The sequence below is a fragment of the Propithecus coquereli genome, unplaced genomic scaffold, assembly GCF_000956105.1.
Source record: "Propithecus coquereli isolate 6110/MARCELLA unplaced genomic scaffold, Pcoq_1.0 Scaffold5, whole genome shotgun sequence".
In the NCBI taxonomy this organism is placed as follows: Eukaryota; Metazoa; Chordata; class Mammalia; order Primates; family Indriidae; genus Propithecus; species Propithecus coquereli.
The window spans coordinates 14,433,933-14,451,390 of record NW_012150840.1 but is presented as its reverse complement, the minus strand read 5'-3'; the positions used below and the strand labels follow the sequence as shown (position 1 = coordinate 14,451,390).

The window sequence follows — 17,458 nt, the reverse complement described above, 5'->3', positions numbered from 1 at the left end:
GAATAAACCTCCTTAAATTATTTTACAGAGTTTGTCTTCTTTTGCGTTGAATTGGAATACAGCTCAATATCTACAATGCATAGGAAAGCCTCCCCAACAAAGAATTATCAGGCCCCAAAACTAAATGGTGCCAAAGTTGAGAAACCCTGCTCTAGAGTATCTTTATAGCACTTCATAAAGACAACTATAATTTTTAACCGGTTGACCTTCCCTGTTAGACTGCAAGCTCCATGAAAACAGGTGATACATGTATGTTATTGAGTGGCATATAGTTGACAATAGGATTGAAGGAAGATGGGAAGGTCCATCCAGATTCAAATTTAGGGCTCTGTGAGATCAGGCTGCTTGTTTTCTTGAGCCGTTTCCCACCTGTTTTTGGGCACTGTAATCAGTTGATAAGCATTTCATTCATTCAACATTTAAAAATATTTATTAAGCACTTACTGTGCACTAGCAGTGTTCTTGGTACTGGGAATATAGCAATGAGTAATGCAGGGTACCTGTCTAATGATGTTTACTCTGACGAAGGGGAAGATAAACAATACGTAAGGAAATGATTTCATACAGTGATAAATATCATGAAGAATACAAAAGTGTAATGCAATAGGGAACGATGGGGCAGGACGGCATATACTAAGTAGGGTGAGCAGGTGACATTTCAGATAATTTTGAGAAAGAGCCAGCCATGGAAAGTTCTAGGATAGGGGGAAGAGTGATCCAAGCGGACACAACTGCAACTGCAAAGACCGTGAGGCTGAAACTCTGTGGCTGCGCAAACAACACAAAGACCAGGGGGAGGGGCCGATCACGTAGGCCGTGGAAACGTTTCCATTTTATTTTAACTGCGATCGGAAGCCTAATATATATTTTTAAAAGATCATGCTGGCCTCTCTGGGAGAATGTATGAAACATCCACTATATTGAGAATCTACAATGCTTGTCATAAAATAGTTACATCCTGGACTACCTCTTGTCAAGGGGGAACCTCCCAGATCCAGACGGGGGCGCTCTAGCCGCCGCGTCAGCCAAATGAACGCTCGGCACTCTTTGGTACTTTTAGAGAAGTCGGTCGCTTCCGGGAGCGGCCGCGTCGCCCAGCGCCTTCCTCTCTAGCCGCCGTCGTCTCTGTGGTCGCCAGGGCCCCGCCCCTCCTGGGCCGGCCGCGCGCTGCTTGGACTCTGCCCGCCGCTGACCTCGGGGCCGCCAGGCTCCAGCGTCGGTCGGATCCCTGGTCATGGTGGTCCGGGGGCCTGCGCCCGGAGCTGGCGCCAGGTGAGCAGGGCGGCTGAGGAGGAGGGCCGGGGTGTGGGGCGAGGGCCGGCAGCAGGAGCTCAGGGCTGTGGGAGAAGGAGGGGGCTCTCCTGCCCTCCGCGCCTGATCTGCCGCCCTTGAGCCCCCTCTCCGCTCCGGCGGCGTCTGAGCGAAAGAGGAGCCCCGAAGGGGCGTCCACCCTCCCCTCAGGTCCGAGGCCGCTCTGCTCCGGCTGCTGCCCCGTCCAGTCTTCGTGGGGACTTGTGCCATCCCCTGCCCCTTGGGTGTGGGACCGTCTTCCTCTCAACTGGCTTTTTTTTTTTAGAAGCTCCCGTGCACAGAATTGAGTTGATGATCCTTCTCGGTTCTCGGTCCCCTGCGGACCAATGCAAAGCCCCGTTTTTATTTTGTCTTCCTCACTTCGTTCCTCTTTTCAATCCCGTTTCATTACCCTTCTCAGACACCTACTCTGTTGTATTAAATAAGCATCTTTACACCTTGCATAATTTTGTGTATGTTACCTTGAAAAATGGAGTGGTTTTGAACTCCTATATATAATAATATGCTGTGATTTTTTTTAAAAAAAACTATTTTTCTCAACATTGTGTTTTTGAGATCATCCATGCTATGTAGTAATCTCGTTTCCACTTCCCAGTGCTGCGTGATGCTTCCCCATGTGCATAGACCCCGTCTTACTTATTTATTCCCCTAGGGATGGATACCTAGATTGTGTCTGATATTAATATTTTAACCACCACAAGCCATATTGCAATGAATATTCTGACAGTTGTCTCCTTGTGGATATTGGTGCTTTTCTCCAAGTTATCTACCCCAGGGTTCTAGGTCATATCTAATTTTGCTAGACAGTTCTTTGGAATGGTCACACCAGTTTATACTTTCCAACAGCGGTGCATAAAGATTCCTGTTTCCCAAAATTCCCCCAAGGTTTGGTAATGTTTGGTTTTGTAATGGTTATCAGTCTGGTAGGTGTAAGGTAGTCTCCCATTGTGTTCATTTTCATGTATTTGTTAGGCATGTGACTTTCCCCCTTTGTGAATTGCCTGTTTATATCCTTTTCCACTTTTCTGTGGATTTCCTGTCTTCCTGGCTTGCAGGAATACTTTTATGCTCTAGATCTTAATTTCTTGTTGGTCTTACACTCTGCAAATACCTCCTCCAAGTCTTTTAATCTATGGCACTGTGGTGAATAAAAATATTTAATTAAATTCATCAGTTTTCCCCTTCATAGTTTTTTAAGGTATCTTGGGGAAGATTTTTTTTTCCATTTCTTTCCTTCTATTATCTTAATAGAGTTACTTTTCACATTTAGATTTTTAATCAAGTTGTAGTTTTTTAAGTTTATTGTAAATGGTTGGAGTTAATGACCTAATTTTTTTACACTATTTTCAATGAATAACTAATTAATTAAAACTAGAAAAGCTGTATAGCACAGTTAAGAGCACAAATTCTTGGAGCCAGGCTGCCTGTGTTTAAGCCCTAAGGCTTCCACTTACCAAGTGGATGACAGGACAATATACTTAATCTCTTTTTGCCTCCCCAAATTGGAGAATTTGTCTCCATTTCTTAGGGTTGTGACAGTTAAATGAATTAATACATGCAAAACTCTTAGAATCATACTAGGACATAATATATGCTTAGTAAGTGTTGGCAATTATTAGTATTAATATGTCCTTTCTTGTGACATAACCTCTATTTTGTGCCTATGTACACATAGGTGTTTTGTTTTTCTGTTCCATTGGTTCTTTTGTTCTTATGTTAATATTATGTTAATATTCTAGCCCTGTAATATGATCTATCTTAATAACCTGATGGTTTGGGTCTCTCCCTCTTCTCCTATTCTTCACAATTGCCCTGAGCTATTAAGTTCCTCAGAGAAGTCCTGCTTTTAGGTGTTGTTACATTGAATTTATAGACTACTTTTGTTACAAATGAGGTCTTTATAATGGTGAGTCCTGCCAGCTCTGTTGAGGTCTTCTTTCACATCCTATAACAGAGCTTTCCATTTTTCTTCCAAAATGTCTTATACATTCTTTTTTAAAGTTATATTTATTTTTATTTTTTTGAGACAGAGTCTTGCTCTGTTGCCCAGGTTAGAGTGCTGTGGCGTTAGCCTAGCTCACAGCAAACCTCAAACTCCTGGGCTCAAGCAGTCCTCCTGCCTCAGCTTCTGAAGGCGTGCGCCACCATGCCCAGCTAAGTTTTTCTGTTTTTAGTAGAGACGGGATCTCACTCTTGCTCAGGCTGGTCTGGAACTCCTGCCCTCAAGCGATCCTCCCACCTAGGCCTCCCAGAGTGCTAGGATTACAGGTGTGAGCCACTGTGCCAACTCTTTTTTTAAAGTTAATTCCTGGATATTTTATTATTTTTCTATATATTTCTTACTTTTGTAAATGACATCTTATTTTCTTTATATATTCTGGTTGATTATTGCTGGTATAGATGAATACTATTAATATTTGTATGTTAATCTTATATCTAGTGACATTGCTGAACTCTGTTTATTTCCAACAGCTTGTCTATTATTAGAGAAAGGGGCAGCCTTGCAAAAATAACAGGAAAATACCTCATCTCACAATTTCCCCAGGAACAGTTAAAGATCAATCCTTTGAGTTCTCTCACTGTCAGGCACCCTGCAAGAGTTCTGTTTTGCACGACTTCTGAAAAGAGCTGAATGGACAGAAAAGAGATATAAATCTCTCTCTTTCAAACTTGTTTTTTGAGAATCTGCTTTTACAGAGTTCCTGAGTAAACAGCAGGAGAACGAGATCCAGGCCTCAACCATATCTCAAAGGCAAAGTCACATCTCCTGTAATAATCCCTTCTTCAAGGAAAGGCAGGAAACCAAGCATCTTGCTGCTGCTTTTGTTATGAACTGAAAGCTGTCACTATTTTTTTCTCTTCCTCCCCCTTAAAATCAGCAAGCCATTTGGCCTCAGGGCTGGCATCTCCCTTCTCTTTCTTTGGGATGCCAGGCCATCTCCTTGTTCTCTTCCCCCACCCCTTTCCCTCTCTTTCCCCCCACTTCCTTTAAAAGGATAAAATAAATTTTTTTATATATCTTAATCTCTGTGTGAGAAATCTTTCTCCACCTGCGCCATGAGCACCCACTAGGCTGTCCACCCTAACAGCACCACGTTCTAACCAACTGAGCTAACCAGCCACTGGATTTTGCCTATTGAGTTGCTTGTGTTTCCTGTGTAAATGATCACATCATCTGCAAATAATGACAGTTTGGTCTCTTCTTTTTCAATTATTTTACCTCATTCCTTTTTCTTGCTTTATTACTTTAGCCTGGACCTTAAAATCCTTGATATGATGGCATTCTGCTCTTGTTTGTGACCGTAAAGAGGATGTGGCAAAGTTTATTCATTAACCATGTTTTTTGATATAGGTTTTTGGCAAATAACCAGTTTATCAATTTAAAGAATTTCCTTTCTATCCCTAGTCTATTCCTAGCCCAGCATCTTCAGCACTTGTAAACCATTCTTTCTGCACGGCCTACACCCTCTACAGAACAATGCGGATAAGCTTGATAACTGCTCTCCAAGGCTTACCTACCCTCTTGGACTTCTCTCTGCTTCTCCAATTCTTCTTTAGGCCTAGGTTAGATCTGCAATTTCTCCAGCGGTTCCTGCAGATACAGAAGGTTTTGTTTCCCTCTTGGTCATCACAGAATGCCTTGATGTTCCTGACCCTTTTATGTGTGACCCTACTGGGTGAGTGAGCAAACCTAGGTTGTCAGGGGGAGGGAAGCCCTAGTTTTGGGCCCCTTTCCTTCTCTCTGGGGTGTTGACGAGGCAGGGACTCCCTCCTTCTTTTTACCCCTCATCACTGATTTCTTACTCCTCTCCCCCCTCCCAGAACAACTGGTGATCTACCAGGTTGGCTTGATCCCCAGTCAGTACTATGGGGTCCTGGGAAACAAAGACTTGGATGGGTTTAAGACCCTGACATTCCTGGCTGTCATGCTCATCGTTCTCAACTCCACGGTAAGGTCTTCCCCTCTCTCTGTGTGTCTCTCCTCCAGTCTAGTATGAGTGGAATGCCTGGTGGGTCTTAGCCTCCAGGAAGCAAGAACCAAGCTGTGAATGTGTGTTTTCTCCCTTTTCTGGGAACTAAAGTGATGGTTGCCATGAAAGTCAGGACGCTAGGCAGGGCACTGATCTTGCTAGTGGCCCACTTGGAACCTGTTCCTCGGACGTTCCAAGCTCCCAGGGCTAGGCTGTGGGGTTTTGGCTTAATTCAGCATTTATTGGCAATGATCACTGTCCCTTCCATTCCCAGAACTCTTACTTCATAAAGCTCAGAACACTTTGAAACTGGATTCAAAGCCAGGTGTGGTGATGCAAGCCTGTAGTCCCAGCTACTCAGGAGGCTGAGACGGGAGAATCTTTTGAGCCCAGGAGTTCGAGTCCAGCCTGGGCAACATAGCAAGATCCCATCTCTTAAAAAAAAAAACAAATAAAAACTGGGATCAGCAGCCAGAACTGCTGTTCACCCTCTGGGGTGAGCTGAGTCTGTAACTCTGCCTGGCACCATGACATACCTCCCAGCCTTTGCATCTGCTGCCTTTTTGCAGAATAGCCTTCCTCCATCCCTTGTTCAATATGCCAAAGACTGCTCATTTTTCAAGCTATCTCCATAGTCCCCTCTTTCAGGTCCTCCTCAGGTCTCTCCTTCATGTTTCCTCCACCAAACTCTGCCCTTCCTCTGTACTTACTAATTCCTTAGTTTACCTCTGCTGTGACACTCCTCACACCCTTATAATTGTTTCCTGGCTAGGCTGTGTGAGAGCTCATTGTTTCTATAGTGCTTAGCACCTAGGTGCTGGGGAAATGGTAAATGATGAGATTCAGGGCTTTGCCAGAACTCAAGCCTGACACTGTCAGGCTGTGCTGCCTGTTTTCTAGGGGAAGCCACTTCCTGTCATACTGTGGCCACTTTTGTTGGATCTTCAGTCAGTAAACACCTATATGTTAGAACCCGGTTCCAAGCTTAGGGGACAGAGGAGTAAGAACAAAGGGAATAGACAGCATGGTCTCAATCTCCAGAAGCTCATGTAGAAATGTAGAAAGCGGCTTGAGGGGCTTGCCTTGGTACACCCTCTAATATTTGGCGAAGGAATGAATACATGAGTGAATGAGGAAGGAAAAGGGAAAAGTCCCATGAGTTGACACTTTAAACAAGAAAAGTGCTGAGAGGACTCAAGGGACATCATTTTTAAAAAACTGGAAGTGCTAAGTGGACAGAGAGTGATCAGAGTCAGCGTGAGCTGGGCTGGTCAGCAGAGCTTTGAGCTGGTCGGCCAGCGCTGGGCTGTGAGCCAAGACTTTCAGGAAGCCATCTCTCCCCACCCTTTCCCTTGCCTCCCCTCTGCACAGCTGAAGAGCTTTGACCAGTTCACCTGCAACCTGCTCTATGTGAGCTGGAGGAAGGACCTCACCGAGCACCTCCACCGCCTCTACTTCCGGGGCCGCGTGTACTACACCCTCAACGTGCTGCAGGATGACATCGATAACCCGTAGGCGCTCCCTCTTAGTCCTCTCTGCCCTCTGCGTGGTCCTTTGCATCTGACTTAGCCTTGGAGAGTCCTGGCAGCAGATTCCGTGGAGATCGTCTAATGGTCATTTGCAGATGTTGCTGCCGGGAGCTGCGGGGAGGGTGCTCTGCGGAGGACACCTGGACAGGCTGCGGGGCTGAGAATAGGGAGCTAAAAAGAAGAGGCCTGCTAGGCGCAGTGGCGCGCACCTGTAGTCCCAGCACCTCAGGGTGCTGAGGCAAGAGGATTTCATGAGCCCAGGAGTAATGCAATATGATCACATCTGCGAATAGCCACTGTGTTCCAGCCTGGGCAACAGAGCAAGACCTCATCTCTTAAAAAAAAGAGGCTTTGGTCCATTTCACGTTTCATATCTTGGGCTTCCAAATAAGGTACCTTCTAGTGTCCTTGCTAGAAAACCAGCTCTTAGATTTTCAGCAGTAAAAAAATTAGTGCTATATGGGACTTAGTCTAGGGTTTAAGTCCCCCCTCTATCCTCTCCCAGCTTATAGCTCTTAAATTCACTAAGCCCCAGATTCTGCTTCTATAAAATGAAGATGATAATAGTTCCTGTCTCAAAGGATGTAGTGAGGATGAAATGATATCATCCACGCCGTGCACGTGTACAGTGCCTGACACATAGCAAGTGTTCCAATGTAAGTTAGCTATTGTTTTACAGGTGAGGAAACAGGCCCAGAGATTGCAGGTGACTTGCCCAAGGTCATGTCTCATTGGGACTAGGACTCAGTGTGGCCCTGGTGGTGAGATGGGACATCTGGGGTCTTTCCTTCACACTCATCCCCTCCCTACCCACCACCCTCCCAGCTGGTACTTTGCTGCCTAGGCGACCCTTCCTAGCTCAAGCTGAGCTTCACAGCAACGATTCTTGGTAGGCTGCTGCTGCTGCTGCTGCTTAACTTGTAGAACTCTTCCTGGTGGCTCAGCCCATGTGACGCTTTCACAGCCAGGTCGCTAACATGGGGCCAGGCTCGTGTAGGAGGAGTTGGGGAGGATTAAGATAAAGGGGCCAGTTTTCCTGATCATCCCAGAAAGCAGCTCAGCTACACTCAAGTTTTTCTCTGGCTCTGCCCAGAGCTGCCTTAGGCCCCTGGGTGCTGGACCTCTCAGTTCGCACTTTTTCTGAGGGGTGACCTGAGGCACCCTAAGGTGCAACTCTCTAGAACCTTGCTTAAGGGCCCTCAGGGTTTAGGTGCCTGTAGGAAACCAGCTTGTCTGGGTCCATCTTCCCACGGGGCCGCTGCTGGCAGCACTGAGAGGCAAGGTCGGGAGAAAGAGTCAGGTGGAGCTGCCTTGGCGCTCTCCACCCTTCGAGCGCAGCTACTCTGTGTCATTGGCTCCAGGGACCAACGCATCAGCCAGGATGTGGAGCGATTCTGCCAGCAGCTCAGCAGCATGGCCAGCAAGCTGATCATCTCCCCCTTCACCCTCGTCTACTACACTTACCAGTGCTTCCAGAGGTGAGGTCTCCGCTTCCCAGGGCCCCTCTGCCTCCCCGGCCTGGTGTGTCCCCAGAGGTCCCTCAGTCAGCTCTCCCAGGCCAGGTCCAGGAGAGGCTTGGCTTCTGTCCCCTCACCGTGGGGAGTCTCCCTATCTCGCCTGCTCAGGCTCCTGCCCTCTGCTCAGCCCTGTGTGCTGCAGTGTCACAGGGATGCTGGCACTCTGACAGCTCACACCAGGTATCAGATGCCCCCTCGCAGGAGCAGAGGGCCCATGGGGCTGCCAGGCTGGTCAGGGCCTACCCGAGTGGGGGTTGGAGGCCTGTGGGGATGGTGACCCCTGCACCCTCTCCCTGCCTCTCTGCTTTCAGCACTGGCTGGCTCGGGCCCGTGAGCATCTTCGGGTATTTCCTCCTGGGAACCGTGGTCAACAAAACCTTGATGGGGCCCATTGTGGCGAAGCTGGTGCAGCAGGAGAAGCTGGAGGGGGATTTTAGGTGTGTCTGCCTTGCTTAAGGCTTCTGGGCTGGGCAGTATGGTTAAGAATGGGATCTACAGTAAGACTGCCTAAGTTCATATCCCGGCTGTGCCAGTTACCAGCTATGGGATATTGGGTGAGGACTTTAACTTCTCTAAGCTTCAGTTTTCTCATCTGTAAAGTGGGGATGGTACTGTTGCCTACCGAGAGAATTATGAGGATTAACGAGATCACCCTTGAGAAGAGCTGCGGACAGTGTCTGGTTGGTCATTGTCATCCCTCGGCCTTCTCACATGCTCTGGTCTAACCACCCCGTCTCCGGTCACTTGGGCCTGGCAGCAGAAAGATGCAGCCCCTACTCCAAGCTTCCCGGCCCCCTCCTTCAGGCCGGGCGCTGGGAGGAGGAGGTGTGTGGGCAGGAATGCACCTGATCTCTGCCCTGTCTCCGCAGAGCTCCTGCCGGCCCCCGCCAGGCCCTGGGGTTTCCCACCTGTGTGACAGTCCAGGGAAGGGTGGAGAGGCAGCCATGGTTTGAGATGGAGCTGGGCCTCCCAGGGCTCTGACCAAAAGGGGCCAGTACTCCCTGTGGTCAGCACACGTTTCCCTTTGGCCTGCCCAGGTTCAAGCACATGCAGATTCGGGTGAATGCTGAGCCTGCTGCTTTCTACAGGTGAGTCTGGAGGAGGCAGTTCCGCTCTGCCCTGCCAGAGCTGAGAGAGGAAGAGGAAAGATGAATTTATAACCCTTCCACCACCACCAAGCTCAGGGGCCGTGTTGTCTCACTTGGTTGTGACCCTCTGCCTGTACCTCCCACTGTCCTTGTCTGTGTCATCCTCAGGTCCAGGTGGTTCCTCACCGCTTTGGTCTTAGTGGCCTAGCCTGGGGCCTGGAACTGTCAGGGAATAAAATGAGCGAATGCTTCACCGTCTTGCGGGCGACTACAAGGCCTCGCCTCTGCCTCTGTTTTTCTATCTGTAAAATAGCTTTCTTGCCAGTGTCTGACGTCCGAGGCTGATCCTGTGTCTATAGCCTGAAAGGGAGTGGCAGCCTCTCAGATCAGGAGACCTGCTTCCCACAAACGCTGTCAGCGTCAGGTGTCTGGTCTCCTGACTGCAGCGTTGTGAAATCCCATCCCTTCCCTCTGGGGCCAGGACAGGTCCCTGCGCTCTGCTTTGTGTGATTGGATTGATAGCGCAGGCCCCAGAGAGTCCTGTTTAAGAAACCGAAGTTGCTCCTTGGATTACCTGTGCTTGGGGTGGATCTAATAGCCCCGGGACCTGTGCTCTCTGCCGGCCTCTGCTGCAGTTTGCAGCCTCCGCCACTCGGGGGCAGCAAGAACACAAGGAAGCTGCTCTGGGCCTGGGTTGTGGGGCGGGTGGGGCGGGCGTGTGGCAACAAAGTTGCTTTTGGATTCTGCCGCCTGGCCTCACGGAGGTCTGCGCTCTGGGGACGGCAGATTGGTTATTAGAGCTCCAGATGGGTTTTTCTGTGGCCTCTCTGTGCAGAATCTGAAATGTCCCCTTGCTTCTCTTGCCACCATTTCTGCCTGGAGAATTTCTGCCTATCCTTGAAACTCCAGGTCACCTCCTCTGGGAGCCTTCCAGACCTTGTTAGTGGTCAAGGCCACTTGTTGCCATAGCCCTGAGGATGCATTTAACACTCCATATTCCAGGTGAAGGATGCGGTGTGCCTGCCTGCCCTCTGCCCTGGGAGCTCCTCAGGGACAAGGATTATTTTATCCGCCTCTTTATTGCACTAGCTGATTAGTGCAGAGCCTGGCACATGGGGGCTGCTCCATGTATATTTGTTTGATAATAGCAGCTATTTACAAGGGCCCCTTATGTGCCTGGCATTTTATATTCGGAAATTCTTAATTCTCTTATCGATTACATAGGTATTATTAGTTCCATTTTACAGACGAAAAAACTGAGGCTCAGAGGCTTAAGGAAGCTGCCTGTGTCACCTCGCTAATACCTGGCCAGAGCCGGAATTTGAACCAGGCCTGTCCAAATCTAGAGTTCATGTTCTTTTCACGGACAACACCAGAAGGAGTGACTAAAGCAAGGCGTGGCTGCTAGTGGCAGACAGGGTCTGAGGCCCAGATCATGTGGGTGGGCTTGGTCCCTAAAGGAGAGTGTGATGAAGGGTGGGGTCCAGCCCTGTGGACATCCCGGCCTTTCTCGTCAGAGCTGGGCACGTGGAGCACATGAGGACAGACCGCAGGCTGCAGAGACTCCTTCAGACGCAGAGGGAGCTGATGTCCAAGGAGCTCTGGCTGTACAGTAGGCAGGGGGCCCAGGAGCGGGGAGCCGTGGGGTTGGAATGGTTCACTTCCCTTCCCACACGTCTCTGCTCTGTGCCCGCCCTGATGAATGTGGTCTGATGAAGGAATCAAGCAAGGGAGCTGTGGCCTCTGTCTCGAGTGTCCCCAGGAGAACAAGGATCCAGGGAGAGCATGGCCCTGCTTGGCTTCCCGCTCTCCACCCTGGGGGTGGCGTCCCCTGCAGAGCACATGAACGGCTCCTGGGTCTCTTACGCAGTCTGTCTCCTACAGTCGGTGTCAACACCTTTGACTATCTGGGCAGTATCCTGAGTTACATTGTCATTGCCATCCCCATTTTCAGTGGGGTCTATGGAGACCTGAGTCCCACAGAGCTTAGCACCCTGGTCAGCAAGGTGAGAATCCCTCCTAGTGAGCCCTCATATGGTCCCCTCCGTGCTCTGGCCCAGCTCCTGGGGCCCCGGAGCCGAGGCCCGTGTGACCGCTGTCCGTCCCCTGCAGAATGCCTTCGTGAGCATCTACCTCATCAGCTGCTTCAGCCGGCTCATCGACCTCTCCACCACGCTCTCAGACGTGGCTGGGTACACGCACAGGTGAGGCTGTGTCGTGCCTCTCTGGCTCCTGAGCTAGGTGTGTGCTGCTGGAAGAAGTGGCTGAATGAATTAACCGCGGGGGGATCTCACCACATACTCGTGGGCGTGAGATAGAAAAAGGAGTTTTGCCTTTACCTCGGTCCCCCAGACCTTGCCTCAGATTTTCACTTCTTGCCCAGGATTGGGGAGCTTCAGGAGACCCTGCTGGACATGTCCTTGAAGTCACAGGACTGTGAGACCCTGGGCGAGAGCGAGTGGTGCTTGGACAAGTGAGTAGTGGGCTGGCAGGGGAGAGCAGGGGCTGAGGGTGGAGTGGCCGGGATTCGGGCTCTGGAATCGCCCTGCCCCTTCCCAGCGGGGTGGCAGAGTTGGGAGGAGTAAAGGGAAGACATCCATCCCCAGCGCCCCCCACGTGCCAGGCACATTATGAGTGTTCACAGTCACTGCTGTTGCGGCATTTACATCATCCCCCCACCGATGGAAGCGAAGTGCACACCTGCCTGGGCCCAGATAACAAAACCAAAATCCGAACGGTGTCTCTCCTCTTCCTTCCCTTCCTCCTCACACCGAGCCTTGCCGCCTCCCCTTTCTTCGGGGCGTGTCTACCTATCCTCTGTTCCCTGTGCCTCGCTCAGAGCCAGACATGTCTTTGTTCAGCTAACTTTGTGGCTCTGTAATGTTTCTGGCCTTCCTGTGCGTTCGGGATTTGTCTCATCTCACTTTTCTTGGGCAGATTACTTACTTAACTGTTGTATGTCTCAGTTTCTTCATCTCTAGAAGGGAGGTATTAATGGGACCTTCCTCTTAGGGTTACGAGAATTAGATAAACCACGGTCCAGGGAAAGTGCTTGGACAGTGGTGCGTAGGAAGCTTTCAGAGCGGAATCAGTCTGAATCCAGGGCCTATGCTCAGCTCTCTCTTCTTGGGAACTGATGTCTTAACCGTTGTTGCCCCTGTGCAAAATTAGGCTCCCTGCGCCAGTGAGCCCAGAGGCTGAGGTGAGGGTTCAGGGACTGTAGGAAGCCAGAGTTGCTGTGCTGTGGGGGAGACAGGCATCCGTGGAGAGCCAGAAACTCGCACTGTTTATTACTAACCACCCCCATTTTTATTAGTAGTGCCTGATTCATGCTATGGTGCCATGGAAACCCACCAGCGTTAGAATTGGGCACATGCAGCTCTGTGACCAGGGCAGTTACTTAGCCCCCTGACTCTTGGTTTCGTCTTCTGCCAAGTGAGGATGGTCTTTCGCTTCGTTGGCATTAAGACTAATTAAGATCAGTCACGTATGGGGCTGGGTACAGAGTAGATGCCCCATCCCCACCCCATGTTAATGTGCTCAGGCTGCCAGGACAAGATACCATAGGCCGGTGGCTTAAAGAACAGGAATTTATTTTCTCACAGTTCTGGAGGCTAGAAGTCCAAGGTCAAGTTCTCAGCAGGGTTGGTTTCTTCTGAGGCCTCTCCCTTGGCTTGCAGACAGCTGCCTTCTCACTGTGGCTTCACGTGGCCTTTTCTCTGTGATGCCCTGGGGGTCTCCCTCTTCTTAAACGGGCATAAGTCGTATTGGCTTAGGATCCTATTTTAACAGCCTCATTTACCGTCATCTCTTTAAAGACCCCATCTCCAAATGCAGTGACGTTCTGAGGTACCGGGAGTTAGGACTTGAACGTGTGAATTTGGGGAGACACAATTCAGCCCATAACAACCCCCCACCCAGAGATGATGCCTCCAAGGAGAAGTACCTCCCCCATGACAGTACTGACGCTGCTGCCTTCCCACGTCCCCTCCCTCCCCGACCCAGGGCCCCGGGGTGGCCGGCAGCACAGCCCGCAGACACAGCTTTCCGCCTTGAGCGGGTCTCCATCTCGACCCCCTCCTCCGACAAGCCCCTCATCAAGGATCTGAGCCTGAAGATCTCCGAGGGGCAGAGCCTGCTCATCACGGGCAACACGGGCACTGGCAAGACCTCCTTGCTGCGGGTCCTGGGCGGCCTGTGGGCGAGCACAGGGGGTGAGAGCCGGGCCTCCCTGCCTCTGGCCCAGCCTGGGCCCCGGGGGTGGGGTGAGGCCGGGCTGGGTGGTAGAATCCAGCCTTATGTGTCGGGGAAAGAGGGTGAGAGGCAGAGAGAAGAGAAGTAGTTACCTTCTCTGGGAGCTCAAAGCGGACATCTCTGTGGTTTCTGCAGGCTCGGTGCAGATGCTCACGGACTTTGGGCCCCACGGGGTGCTGTTCCTGCCACAAAAGCCGTTCTTCACTGACGGGACCCTCCGGGAGCAGGTCAGCCTGGTGCAGGGGGCCCTGCTTCTCCCTCCTCACCCCCACCCGCTCACACCTGGGACCTCTGGCAGTGTGACAGTCTCAGGCCCTGCGGATTTGCGGGGCTGAAGGGGGGGTGGAAAAGCGGCCCGTGCCTGGGAGCTCCCTGGCTCTGAGACCATTTCACTCAGGGTCCGTGGGTGGAGCCCCGCTGCTCAGAGCAGCTCCGGAGGCAGGGCCGCGTGGGGGCCGCAGGCTGCGTCACACGTGTTTGTTGAGCACTGAGGTTAGATTGTGACACCCCTGCCCTCAGGAGGCTGCAGACTGTACCCACACGCACTTCTGAAGGTCGCAGTGACCCTGCCCCGCTGGGCATGGGCCTGAGCCTCTCCCACTGGACCCAGGCATTTCCTTGTCTCCCGGGGCGGAGAGGAGCCTGGCCTCTCTGGCGGCTCCCGCGCTGTCTGAGGGAGGCAGGCTGCGTGCAGCTCCGTCTCGCGCCAGCCCTCCTAGGCCTCTGTGGCTTTTCTTTCATCAGGTGATATATCCCCTGAAGGAGATCTACCCGGACTCAGGTGAGCTGGGCCTCTTTGGGTCGTGTCCTCTCCTCCCATCTCGGTTGTCCCAGCTCTGCCTGACCGGGGCTGCCTCTCTGGGACAGGCCCCGGCAGGTTTCAGGCGGGATCTCCCCCTCCTCCTTTGACTGTCTACTGTTTTGGGCTCTGTACCCCAACCTCATCTCGTTCTGTCTTCCCCGCCTTGAGGGTGTCCTTGAGGAAGGACACCCATGGGGCCAGGGAAGTGATCGCTTCCTTCATCTTCCTTTATCAAGCTCTGGGACCTGTCACTTAGCCCAGTGTTCTGGGTCCCCACCCCTGCCCGGCTGTGCCCTGTGTGTTCTGGCAGCCAGAGCTGACTTGTTGAAGGCTTCTCTGTTTCTCAGGTTCTACGGATGATGAGAGGATCATGAGGTTCTTGGAACTGGCGGGCCTGGTAAGTGGGGTCAGGGACCCCGAGGACCCAAGCCCACCTGGGAGCATCAGCCACAGGTGGCCCTGCTGCCTCTGAGCCCAGGACTGGAAGTCTGAGCCTGGGCTGGGGAGTGGGCGTATAAATTGACAGTGGGAGCTGTTGTCCAGGTGTGGGCAATAAGGGAGTGTGCTCTCTTTTGGAATTTTGAAACAATAAAGCTAAGTCAGTCTGCTTTTTATTGTCACCATGCCCCAGCACGTCTGAGCAGTGTCGCCGATAGAATATTCCTCTGTCTGGGGCACATTATTCCCATGACCCGCCACCTTGGTTTGCCACTGGGGTGTGTATTTGTCCCAGAGGCCTGTGTGTGGTGGGGACTGAGGGAGGTTCCCCAGGATGGTGGGAAGCAGGGATGGGCCCTTTCGCCAACATTGTGCCCTCCGGGTCTGTTACAGTCCAGCTTGGTGGCAAGGACAGACGGTCTGGATCAGCAGGTCGACTGGAACTGGTAAGGATGGGGTTCAGGTGCTCCAGAGCCAGGTCCCCCATGAAGACAGCGGGTCGCAGGGGTCCTGCCAAAGGGGGGGACAGCTCCAGACCCCAAAGTCCCGGCATTTGGCTGGTCCATCAGGCACAAGTTTTATGCCCTGGGGAGCAGAGTTTTGCCTCACCTGGGCACTGTGGCTGTGGTTGAAAGGGGAGAGGCTTCTGTCTGTCCTGGGGCCCATCTCTGTGCAGAGAGAACCTCTTCCAGCTCAGACCCATTCTAGACGAAAGCCAAGCTATATCCTCCTTCCTCCGGTGGTCAGCTCTCGCTCCCTTTCCTCAGGTATGATGTCCTGTCCCCGGGGGAGATGCAACGGCTCTCCTTTGTCAGGCTCTTCTACCTGCAGCCCAAGTACGCAGGTGAGGTCCCCCCTCCCCCCGCCACTGACGCACGTGCAGGTGCCCCGTGTGCTTGCAGGTGTAGTAGTGTATGTTTGCATGCACCCAGGCTCATCTGTGTATGGCTGGGCATTCTTTGCCCCTGCTGGAAAGGACAGCAGGGCCCTGCCCATGAGGAGCAGTGGTTGGCATCCCCAGAGCAGCTCGGGCTATGTGGTACTGCTGACCCGTAGCTTTCCGCCAGGCAGCAGCTGGGGCCGGGGGCCGGCCTTGAGAGGGGTGTGATTTACGGCCCTCAGGCTCTGCCATCTCATGAGTGGGCAACACCCACACCACAGCCCGTGAGCTGTGCCTGGCAGAGGGTGAGAGATACGGACGTTTCCAAAGGCTGACGTTATTGGGGGACGTGAGATTCCCCAGACTGAGCAGTCCCAGGGGGTGGCTGGTGCTTTTCTTGAGGGAACTGAGAGGTTTCATCTGGCTGCTCACAGGAATATTCACGAGGGAGCCTGGCCCTCTGCTCCTTTGGCCCGTCTTCTCCCCGAGGTGGGCTCCTGGAAGCAGAGCAGCTTTCAGCCTCCCCCGGGTCCCACCTGGGGGTGAGGGTGGGTTGGAGGAGAAGCAGAGGGTTGCAGGGAGCAGGACTTCGATCGCTTCCTGCCGTCTTCTGCCCGCAGTGCTTGACGAAGCCACCAGTGCCCTGACAGAGGAGGTGGAGAGCGAGCTCTACCGCATCGGCCAGCAGCTGGGGATGACATTCATCAGTGTGGGACATCGGCACAGCCTTGAGAAGGTACCTGTGTGCTCAAGGATGGCCTAAGGAGGAGGAAGAACCCAAAGGCTGGGCCTGGCTGGGTCCAGAGGTCCCTCAAAATGGAGAGCGAGGGTGGCACAGAGAACAGGGTGGCCTCCTGTTCTGCTGGCCAGGGCAGCCTGATCTCTATGCTGGGGGTCTCTTACAGTTTCATTCCTGGGTTCTGAAACTCTATGGCGAAGGAAGATGGGAACTGACCAGAATCAAAAGGGAATGAAGCCAAGGATGTGCACGGCCACTGGAAGGAGAGCCGCGCTCCAGGCACGTCGGCAGTCCCCAGGCGAGACCAGGACTGCTGGGGGAGGGAGCAAGCCCAGGCTGGCCACGCAGGGCCTGTGCAGGACTGGCCGCCGTGGGCTCAGCCCAGGTGTGGGCCTCTGTGGGGGACTCTGAGCCTCCCCAGGGCTCCTCCTGCCACGCAGCCGGAGCCTCCATATACTTGAAATGCTGATCACTTACAAATTAGTTCGGATCGTGTTTGCTAAAGAGAAATCTGAAAGTGTGGGATCTGTAAGAAATGAAGGGTCAGGGCGGGAAGGGTGTTGGACTTGGAGACAAGAGATCCAAAAATCTTTTACTATTAAATTAGTTAAATTTTGCAACAATAGATTTTTAACTTTACCTAACCATTTAAATTTTATCACTTTTTTAAAAAGAAAAGTTAAACATTAAAAAAATTTGGCGAGGAGGACAGGATAGGCAAAAACCTACCTAACAGGTACAGTGAATGCTATCTGGGTGGTGGGCACACTTACAACCCTGACTCAGCATAACAAAAGCGATCTGTGTAACCAAAAACATTTGTACCTCTAATATTTTGAAATAATAAAAAACATCTTTTTTTTTTCCTGTTTCTCAGTCTTCTCTATTATGGAATGATCTTTCTTATTGGATCTCCAGCCTTGTATTTG

At 51.7% G+C, this 17,458-nt stretch overlaps 1 protein-coding gene across 1 annotated transcript; it reads left to right on the top strand.

Annotated features, from left to right (window-relative positions):
• The first annotated feature begins 1,064 nt into the window (after positions 1-1,064).
• On the top strand, positions 1,065-17,228 carry ABCD4 (ATP-binding cassette, sub-family D (ALD), member 4). The gene is made up of 19 exons (XM_012656265.1): positions 1,065-1,272; positions 4,870-4,988; positions 5,134-5,261; positions 6,654-6,793; positions 8,173-8,289; positions 8,640-8,765; positions 9,366-9,416; positions 10,934-11,028; positions 11,301-11,422; positions 11,529-11,620; positions 11,800-11,889; positions 13,422-13,630; positions 13,806-13,897; positions 14,415-14,451; positions 14,820-14,869; positions 15,304-15,356; positions 15,678-15,754; positions 16,411-16,526; positions 16,696-17,228. Exons 1-19 carry the CDS (start codon positions 1,235-1,237, stop codon positions 16,762-16,764), a joined length of 1,821 nt encoding a protein of 606 aa, XP_012511719.1. The 5' UTR covers positions 1,065-1,234; the 3' UTR covers positions 16,765-17,228.
• The last annotated feature ends 230 nt before the right edge of the window (positions 17,229-17,458 follow it).

What these genes read in the sequence shown, in the direction of transcription:
- ABCD4 (XM_012656265.1), top strand. Translation starts at nt 1,235, where the DNA reads ATGGTGGTCCGGGGGCCTGCGCCCGGAGCTGGCGCCAG. An exon ending in GCGCCCGGAGCTGGCGCCAG is followed by an intron (nt 1,273 to 4,869) that starts GTGAGCAGGGCG and finishes ATTCTTCTTTAG; the next exon opens with GCCTAGGTTAGATCTGCAAT. An exon ending in GGAGATCTACCCGGACTCAG is followed by an intron (nt 14,452 to 14,819) that starts GTGAGCTGGGCC and finishes TCTGTTTCTCAG; the next exon opens with GTTCTACGGATGATGAGAGG.